The 10,801-nt window shown below is 36.9% G+C and overlaps 1 protein-coding gene across 1 annotated transcript in view; it reads right to left on the bottom strand.

The window, feature by feature from the left end:
• Positions 1-10,801, bottom strand: part of UPF2 (UPF2 regulator of nonsense transcripts homolog (yeast)) — a 58,402-nt gene that overhangs the window by 8,295 nt on the left and 39,306 nt on the right. The window contains exons 17-20 of the mRNA XM_008948018.1: positions 9,872-9,970; positions 9,080-9,247; positions 4,129-4,270; positions 263-383 (exon numbers count right to left, since the gene is read on the bottom strand). Coding sequence (XP_008946266.1) covers positions 263-383; positions 4,129-4,270; positions 9,080-9,247; positions 9,872-9,970 — 530 coding nt within the window. The remainder of the gene's footprint in view (positions 1-262; positions 384-4,128; positions 4,271-9,079; positions 9,248-9,871; positions 9,971-10,801) is intronic.

Raw genomic sequence — 10,801 nt, 5'->3', positions numbered from 1 at the left:
CTTTTCCCCTACAAAAAGGGGCTTAGACTACCAGCCACTTCACAACTGAAAAATAATCCTCTGACTTCCAAATCTCTGTCAAGGTCATATTTACAGACACTGTGTTAGAAGCACAAAGCTGTTAGGTGTTTTAACAGAATGCTTTAGAATAGAAACTACTAACAAATGCACTAGCGCTACACAGATCATTATCTGTTTCAATTATGAAGGTAATTACTTGTCTAGAACCAGAATTACCACATTTAAAGGAAGATTGTCCTACCTCCCACCAGTTTTAAAGATTAGATCTGCATTAGGTGCTCCCTTCGGATGCTGGTAACGAGGCCGTCGTTCCCGATTAGTATTTGCTGGAGCTGGACGCTGTGCCAGAGACTGCAACATTTCTGCAATTTTGGACAGGAGAAAGTTAAATCCATCTTCTATGCATCATTTATTAAGAGGAATTTACACAAGCACATTTCACTGCCATGCAGTAAAAAAAAAACAAAACAAAACAAAACAACAAAACCATTTACACTTTGCTATACTTTATTTAGGGTTAACATTCCTCAAGTTATTCCACAACAGCTCATTTTTAAAAAGTTACTAAATTGCACAGACAGCTTTGACAAATCCAAGCTACCCCATAATATGAACTTGCATTTCCAGGTGTTCTTACAGAAGGAACTGCCAGCAATAGTTTTCATCACAGTAGTTAAAGAAAGGAGCTGTGAGCTTTTCCTTCTAAACATAATCAGCCATCACTTTCTTTATCAACGATGAGGGGCAAAGCCTCACAGCACTACTAGAAGCCTCCACATCAAACTACCCTGAAATAGTAACAACTGGACAATGTTGCTGCCAATTAAAGACTCAGCAAGAAACCTGTCCTAAAATTAGGCACTGAGAAGTCAGGTATTTAAGTCTAAGCTAGCCATAATAGGATCTTTTTAGAGAGAAGAGAGGCACCTGAGGAGGGTGACTCAGCTGACCTACATTGCACCAGCTGTCCCATGCATGGAGCTGGGCACCTCATCAGTGGGGAGACACAGGGAGGTGCACAAAGCAGCCCACAACACCCACATCAGCCCTGGACATCTCATTTGTGGGCAGTTTAAGCTACAGAAGTATTGTGTTTTGGTATTGGGTACAACTTCATTTCTAAATTTTTTATTTATTTTATGATAAAAATGTCTCTTTACCAGGCTAAATTACTGGTTATTAGGTATCCAATATAATTACCAACAGATCACAGGAACCTCCATGTAACCTCTGCCCATATGGTAGTGCATCTAATGGAAAGTATTTCTGACAGTCCACCTGTGCAAGAATCTGCATTGCTCAGCAAACAGACAGATGGAATAAATGAAGGGGAAAAGTGGAATAAGATGTTAAACAGATTATGTTTGAAAGTCTGCTCTGTCTGGTTCTCTAATCTCTGGTAATCTCACTGGAGACACATACCCATCATCTGCTAGAAACAAAACTTCCACTACTCTCACAATGGCTTGCACAGGGCAAAAGCAGAGGCTCTAATGAGATTCTCCTGCCATTTGCAAAATGCACACCAAGCTTTCAGGAAGTTATCCACCCAATCTTTAAGAAACAGGGAAACTATGGATAATTTAATATACCATACTGGATGGCAACAGTTAACAAATCATGTATTCAAACACTGTATACTCCCTGATAAACACCTGGAAAAAGGCAGGGAAAGCCATTCAACACACTAACAGTCCATTTTTTCAACATCATGAAATAACATCCTTCAAAACAATTCTATTTGCCAGGAAAGATCTCTGTTGGCAATGATGAGACCCAGGAAGAAAATAAGAGATTATGGTACATTGCTTGCCAGGTGCTACAAGCAAGCAATGAAGGAGCAAGTGTGTGCATGCCTCTTACTGCTGTTTTCCTCACTGTAGGTGAAAGAAAATATCAGGGTTTGTGAAAAGTCAGTAGCTGAGGAGTTGAGTATTGGAGAAGATAATGGAAAAAAGATAATGGAAGAAATGTCCAAGGGAGTACAATGTATTAGCTACACATTCATTAGTACATCCTTCATTAGGATAAAGGAACATCACCCATCTTTGGTTTTAGTGAAGAAAAAAAATCTACACAGAAAAATAATAGTCTAAATTAAAGAATCACCCAGTTCCTAATACTTCTTTAAATTAAAAGTGTTTCCAATACTAGTAAACAGTGCTGAAGTATTAAACAATTATGCAATCCTACTTTGAAGTATATTGCTGAATTTTCATCTATTAGCTACCCTGTGCAGATGAAAAAAAACAAAGGTACATGCAAATGTTATGACAACCCTGAGGCACTGTTCTAGAAATTGAGACTTCTTCCTCCCTTGGTAACTTCAAAGCTTGAAAAAGAAACTCAAAACCAGCTTTCTCTTTCAGTGAGTACCTACCAACTTGTTACAGGAAAGCTGACTCTTCAAAAGTAACAATCAGCTGCACAAATCTCAGTAAAAAATAATTCCAAAGAGGAATGTAACTTGGCCTGTTTAATTTAACCTGATTAAAAGGTCCTTTTTAGGTAGGATGTGTATATTACACAGGTTAATAAAAAACAGTCAACAGCTCTTTTGAAAATGGATGTCAATTACAAAAAATCCTATTTCTTCTGCATTGTTTTTTCTCCTGTATTAATGCTTTATACACAGCACCTAGAAAATCTAGGAGAAAGTAAAAAAACCCTGCTAATTACTAGTTATCAATTGGTATCAGTTGTCTGATTCATTTCTCTTGGATAAAATCAATGTAACCTTTTTTTTGGATAAGAACCACAAGCACTCACAAAAAATCCTAGGTTACACAGACTGACTTTTAAGATACCAAGGAAGTTGTACACAGCAAGGCATAAAACCACAAATGCTCTGAACCAGTAAAAACATTAAAAATACCATTAATGAGATAAAACCCACAAAAGTCTGAGACAAGAACTTACACGTCCAATTTTGGAGCCTCTCTTTTTTACATGAAGGCTTTATAAGAGGGGACTATCTCAGAAAATGATTTAATGATGTTTAATACTAAGAATATATCATGTTCCATTTCAGAGCTCCGCAGACACTCACTTTGGAAAAATACTTTTTATGACTACAAGTTTAGTTCTTGTACTATCAAAGTTCTGAAAGGGGTGTTAGATTCCATAATGTTTTCAGAATTAAAGCTGCTTCAATTTAGATTTCCCCTTTCTTGATTAATAATGACCTTTCACTAAATAACTTAGATGAAATTTCCTGCTAATTAACTACTTATACTGTGATTACCACCGGACTGCAATGTATTTACAAAAAAGCAGAGCAAGAACTGTGGAGATGTTAAATGGAAACACTAACAGAAGAACTGAATACCATCCGTTTTATTGCTCTGGCTTTGTTTCCTATCTGAGTAAGCCATGGAAGGTTAATCTGAAAAAAGAACCAACCCAAACCACCCAACAACCAAACACAGCAAGTGCACCAGTTTAAGGGTTAAATAATCTGTCTATTAATGGTCCCGGTTCCAAAACACCCGACATGGATGTCTTTAAAATCCCAATTAGATCATATAGTTTGTATGAAACCTCATTCTGTTAATATATTCTTATGCTCTAGATTTGTAGCACTCCTAGAACCTTTGTCACCTCAGCTTCAAAATGTTACTTTTTATTTCTCAGATGAAGGTATCTCTTTGTATTAGCAAGTCATAGCAAGACTAATGAGGATTCTAAATACTATTAATATCTAAAATACCTATTAATAGCTAAAAAACAGAGTTTAAGTTGCACAGAATTCCTCATATATCCAACTCAATTGTCTTGCAATAATGGAGAAAATGTCACAAACATCAGATTAATTTTGTGCTACCTTATTTTAAAGAAACACTCTCAGTTCTTCCCCCTTCCCAAAATAAAAAGAAATGCTGAGATTTGAGGCCCAAATGAAAATTCCCTGTCATTGAAGAGCTATAAAAATTTCTTCAAGCACAGAGATCAGGGAGTAAATGAATGACTGGAACTAAAATACACGTTTTCCATGAAGTATTGCAAATGAGTGTTCAGAACTTGCACTGTTAATTAGCACAAATGTTTTCTACATTTCCAAGACACTTCCTGTGAAAATAAAAATGAAATACTTTGCTATTTTCTTACCCTGGTAGTCCTCTTGTTCCTGCCTTTCATTGATATCCAGAGTGAGCTTTTTCATCCTCATTCTCTCCTCCTGTTCAGCCTGCTGTTGGTTCCAGTGGTTTGCAGCAAGTTGGGAAGACATTGGTACATTTAGGATCTTAAACTGCAAATGAAAACAAGTTCTTAAGTGCTAACCACAGGAAAAAAAAAAAAAAAAAAAAAAATTATAAAACAATCCAAAATACAGAAAGGTTATGGTTACTTCTAGGTTATTGTGAGGAGATACTTTCTAAACTTTCCACTGTTGTTCGTTGGACAAAACCACAGGAAAAACTTTCTTTTCTTTTTTTTTTTTTTCTTTTTTTTTTTTTTTTCCCCTTTTCCCCTTAAGCTCTGTTTCACTTAAGGAAACATGAGAAAACACAAAGATATTCAGGCTTCCTACAGATACAAAAAAAGCTGATGTATTGCTACAGCAAAAGACTATTATATATAGTATTTATGGGAACAAAACTGATTACCTTTCACCAGGAACACTTATCTGTATGCCTGTATTTTTTATTTCCATACAAGCCAATACCCTCATAGTGAATTACACTGGTCCTGAGATAAGGCACCTGAGCTGGCTCAGAAAGCTGCATCTCTCTCCAAAGGTCTCAACCTTCCAAAGAGATGGAGCCCCTGAGCAGAATTTCTACTATTATACCTTGTGATAACAGAGGAGAAATATTCCAAGTATTTCAGATATCCCCCAGCATTCCTCAGCCAGTACTTTTCCTTTTAGAAATTATTCTAACTCCACAGTGCTTCTTATTGGTCTGGAGACAACCGTATTGTCAAATTTAATCTTTTCAACCTCCTCCCCCACTCCCAAACACCCACACTAGACACTGAACACATTATCTGATCTGCCATAAGCTTAAACTAAAGGTAAGCTTGGTGCTACTCCTACAGAATTACCCTCTCTCCAAAAAACAGAGAGGAGACCTTCAAAGAGGCATAGAGAAGCTGCCTTCTTTTTCCTCAGAAAAAAAATCCAAGTTTTTATTTCCACAGAAAATTTGTTTACAATTGTTCCAAAACAGAAGTGATTTTTAGTCTTATTTTCAAATAAAACAAGTTTTCAAAAATCCCTTAATTCTAAAGTTTGTGAACATATTTAAAAAATTTCACTTCTTCCTTCAACAGCACATCTATTAGAAATATGTGCATGCTTTAAGTAAGGTAATGCATTTATGAGGATAAACACTCAATATTCCATAAACTAGTCTGAATCCTGCTGCTTGTCCTTGACATCTGAGATCTACTTCCACAGAAATAGAAGCAGAGCAAATTTCTAAGTGTTCTTTTCTGCTATACTGTCAAAAGCTGCAGACAAAAAGTTACATTATCAAAACCTCTGTTGAAAATGTACACAGTAAAAGCAAAATCTTGAGTGCATCTGATGAGCGTTTAAAGCAATAGTTACCAAGAAATCTGAAGGTATCTATTAGACAGTAGTGTCCCATGAGCAGCAGATGAACAAAGAGTGTGAGAAGACACCAAGTGCTCAGATGCAGCACTTGAAAATAAACTGCCTTTGAAACAGCTAAGACAGCCTCTTGCAAAGGCTTGAGGAAAAAAAACTGGGTACAGTGAAACCCCATCAACTAGAATGTTTGTTTAGATGAGCAAATCAGACAAAAAATTTTCTTTTTTTGGGGGAAGGGAGAGTAATAGCATAATCTATTGAACAAAAACATCAGCTTGTTAGTAAGGTGTGCAGGTATGAATAGAAACTAAAGTTTTTGAAATTGCAACAGAAAAGTAGCTTTGATTACTTACTCCTGAGCAGACTACACATTCCAAGATACTGCCAAATGAGCTTTACACAACCTACATAAATAACCCATTAGCTGCATTTCAGGATAAAAAAATAAATCATTCCTTAGCTTCACCATTAAGCTCTTCATCTATCTTAATACGTCCTTTATATTTTATCTGTTCTATGGATTTATCAGCTTAATGGGATTGGTAAGTGTTTTCAGGCAGGATGCTGAAAGCAGAGAAAAGAAAATCGAAATACAGAAGAGTGCAAATGAAAGAAACAGATAAAAAAGGCCTGTAATTAATAAAACATCACAAGTCCCTGTCTCAAGGCAATCAGACAGTTGCCATCTGTAATCAAATCACTGATGGCAGTTCCTAAAGGCTGTGATTACTGAGCAAACAAAACATTTCTGATTTGCAAATGGTGAAGACGTGTATCAAAAAGCTCTCATAAAAATCTATGAGATGAGGACAGAAGGACATAAGGACTTCACTTAGAAGACAGCAAACTTAAGAAAACTCAAAAAAGATCAGAGAACTAGATTACAGATTTAATAAAAATGTCAAGAACTTCACATGCGAGGAGAGACCAAACCATCCCATGGATATTTACTGTTCTTTTATGGAACCTTACTTAAAATCTTTCAAATGAAAGGAAATCTTTAGTTTTAAATATTAAACACATTTCTTGACAGGAGGAGACTTTTTACTGTCTAAATCTCACCTTAGTTGACACTTACCTGGCAAAAAGCTTCTTGTTCAGTTTCAAATCAAATGGTATAAGACAGACCTCAGCTCTGATCCCTTATGATGGCAACATTTGTTTCCCCCTGAGCCTCTCATGGCTTGTGGATAAATCATGATGCCACAGTCTAATTTCCAATATCCCATGTTCAGTTCTACTGCCACTATTTTAAAAGTTTTGTTATATACTACTTTGCTACTGCTGATAGGTGAAAAAACACAGCCATCTATTGCAAGACACTCATCTACCCGCCCTCCCTTGCTATTGCCTGTTTTTGTAACTGAGGGTGACAAAAAAAAAAGGATTAAATATGGTGTACTTAATACCATCAGCCTGCAGTGACTACTAATTCAGGTTATATGCTGCTGTAAATAGCAGTCATTCATTCTTATGTTGCTTTGAAAAGCTTGTTGTCAATGTTCCACTCAAAATGTGGCTGTGGCATGTGAACCAAGTATTTGGTCACATTTTCATCAGTAACTAGTTTCTTACAGTGAAAACTTCTAGCTTCAGCAGCATCACTGACAAAGAACAGAGAGATCAAACCAACTGCTAACACACCAAGTGATTAGGTTGATGTCACAGTGAGGTGGTGATGCCTTGTCATTCCAGTGACTGCACAGATGAGAAGTCACTTTCAGCCTTCCAGGTTGTCTACAAACTCCTCCTCACTGACTTGAAAAGGCTGAAAGTTTATAGCTGCAACTTAACAGTAAAGTATGCATCCATTACTTCACAACTCCGTGAACATTCTGATCACACAGTTTTTAAAATAGAGTACTGTAAAAAGGAATAATTATTTTCTTTTCAACTCCACCTTCTTTTCAACTTCCTGCTTATTTTTCTATTAAAACTGACTACTATGACATTTTTTTCTGAACACAGAACTATGGACAAAGAAGCCTTTCACTGACTCAAGGACTGAAGTCATCTATAAAGCAACTGTTTTCTACATTTCTAGAAACACAGAGAAGTTTTGGCAGGAAGAGCCTACTCCCAAAACCAAATACTGGGGGAGAAGCAGGGAAAACTCCTGAACAAGTTCTGCTTTCTTTTTAAGCCACACCTCGGCAAAATTTTCCCCTCAGACAGAATGTGAAGATCCGAAATTTCTCATTAAGTAGAGATACTCCCAGTAAGTTATCCTGTATAAAACTAAACACTTTTTTTTAAAAATAAATCTCTCTTAAATCGCTTCTCAGCCCAACAAACACAGTTAAAAGTTCCCACTCCAAGCTTCTGTAGAACTTTGCATAGAACATTCAATTTCCAGGAAAACAGAATAACCAAACAAATGGAGTAAAGAAATCAGTGAATCATCACTACAGAATGCAAGCATGGATGTGCCCACTCAAATAGGTATTGCCACTTAGCACTGCACACACTCAAACCTTTTATCAGAGACATTCTCACTTTCTGTATAGATTTTTGAAGTGTCTTGCATATGAAGGAAGACTACCTCAGGTTGATCTACCTCAACTGTTGTACTGCTGTCACAATTCAGGTAACACAAGTCAAAACCAAGTAATGAGATGGATCTAACCCCATGAGAAGTACAGAAACATGGAACAAAGCAATACCTTGGTTTTGTTTTCCATATATACTCAGAGTCATTCATTTTCATCATCAATTTATACAACTGAAATGAAAAGGTTTCTTTTAAAGACTGAAACCATGATGAGAAATGCAAGTGGAATGTGTTAGCTATTGATTTGTGCACTATGCATTTGCTGACCTAGGAAAACTCAAACACATACTGGAGAAGAGCCAAGACAAATATATAGCTTGGCTGCATGAAACAAGTGGTTTATTTGTTTTATCAACATGATCTCCATTTAAGTTCCTCTGAGGGATTCATTCAGTACATTCTCGAATAGTGCCCTAAAAAAATGTCTTCAAAGATTAACAATGTTTTTTGCAAGTTGAACAACTTCAGTCAAGTGACAGTTACTCAGGAAATGGAATTCAGCAAACTCCATGCATCTTGATTTGAACCTGAAAGTGTTTTTAGAAAACTTTGCAGAATCTTGAAGATTCTGAAAAAGTCCTTTATTTTTCTACTTCTTTCAACATTAAATGGCAGTACACAAACTGCATCTGTTCATCTTCCACAGCTGTATTTCAAATACATGTAAGACAAGCCACTGTCCTACTGGTATAATAACTAAACATAATTAGTGATGGTATAACTTAATAGAAAACACATAGAAAAAAATTGTGGTTAACAACCAATAGTTCCAAGAAAATACATGTGGTATTTTCTATTTATCAAAGTTAAGTTGTCTGTATCCCATTCTGAGAAAAGGATGAAGAAATAAAAAAAAAAAATTGTGTCTTCAAAAGTCAGAGTGTGAATTTCAAAGAAGTGAAAGGATTTTGTTCATTCAAGCAATATTCACACCTCACATAAACTCTCACCTGCTGTTTGTTGCCTTTTCGTGTTAACATGACAAAGGGCATCGTGTCTCCAGACTCTGACTCTCCTTCCCCACCCCCAAGTGGGGGCCCCTTCTTCAGCTGACTTTTCAGATGTAAGGGAATAGCAACATCCAGCTGATGCACTTTAACAGATTCACCACTCCGTTGCTATTAAAAAAAAAAAAAGTAGTAAATTCTATAAATGGTCACATGCTAAAATGTCAGTCAGTCTGGCAACATTCATATTTTGATGGAGAAAAGTTTTAACCTTAAAGGAATTTTGGATAATCTTTTCAGGAAAGAAATCTAGAGACTTGATAAGATATGCTCAAGAAAGGACATTCTACATTGAAGAATTTTATTTAGCACCTTTTTAACGTATTCTTTATAGAGGGCTTGCTATGCTCAATACGTAAATATTTACCAAATGAGACTAAAAAAATTAAAGACTTAAAGGTTATATACATTTAAATGCAGCTACACTTTAAACATTAAAACCTAGGCTTGGATAGCATAGGATAAAGTCAGAAGTGTGGCACAGGATCTGATCCACTTATTATTCATCCAGAAAAATATATGTCAGCGTGTCACACATTCACTGGGCAATTAATACAATTAACACCTATTTTATTAAAAGCTACTTGTCCAAACATGTCAGTTGCAGAGCAGAACTAATAGAAAATCCATATTTAGTGTGGTGAGCTAAGCATCAATTGCTTATTTACTTTAAAAAAATAATGCAGTACAGTTTAGCTGTACAGTAGGTTACATTAAGAAACTAAACATTTATACCTGAAGGTTTTCCAGCATCATTTTATCCAATGCCTGAATGAAGTCCTCATCTTCTGCACAAGGGACATGCTTAAGTCCTCCTCCTTTAATCATTACTTCCTATTGCAATGTGAAAAAAACCTTCTATTACATTAGTTTCAGATATATGAATATTGAGTCTAGAAATAAGTGGGAAAATATCCTTATTGCTTTCACACATAATTTCATTATTATGAAATTATGACAATGATGATTATGATTAATACAAAATTATATATGAAATTTCATACATAATCAAAAGCTTTAAAAAGATTTGTTAGAGAAATAAGTTTTGTGTCTAGATTATTTTCTTGGAAGAAATATTTTCTGTTTATTATCAATGATTATGAGAGCTGGCCACTCACACTATTCTGGCATACTGGTGTATGCCAACCCCGGCAACACTCCTGGCTGGGAACAGCCCCAGGGAAAGGACCTGGGGCCAAGGTGGCCACCAGCACCAACAGCTGGTGACCAACAGCTTGGGTCAGCACTGGGATGGCCAGCAGGAGCAGGACAGGGATCATGCTCGTGCACTCAGCACTGGGGAGACCGCCCCTCAAATCCTGGGGTGAGTTTTGGGCCCCTCTGTCCCAGAAGGACCTTGAGGGGCTGGAGCATGGCCAGAGAAGAACAACGGAGCTGGGAAAGGGCCTGGAGAGGGTGAAGGAGGAGGTGAAGGTGATGGAGAAGAGTCTGGAGAACTTGAGGAGCAGCTGAGGGACCTGGGGTTGCTGAGCCTGGAGCAAAGGAAGCTCAGGGGAGAACTTCTGGCTCTGACAACTCCCTGACAAGAGCTTGGAGCCAGCTGGAGCGGGAAGATCTCTTGTCCCCAAGTGACAGAACAAGAAGAACTGGCCTCAAGTTGCCCCAGAGGAGGTTGAGGTTGGCCATGAGGAACAATTTCTGCCC

This window comes from Merops nubicus, unplaced genomic scaffold, assembly GCF_000691845.1.
Source record: "Merops nubicus isolate BGI_N331 unplaced genomic scaffold, ASM69184v1 scaffold3209, whole genome shotgun sequence".
In the NCBI taxonomy this organism is placed as follows: Eukaryota; Metazoa; Chordata; class Aves; order Coraciiformes; family Meropidae; genus Merops; species Merops nubicus.
This window is presented reverse-complemented; position numbering and strand designations above follow the sequence as displayed.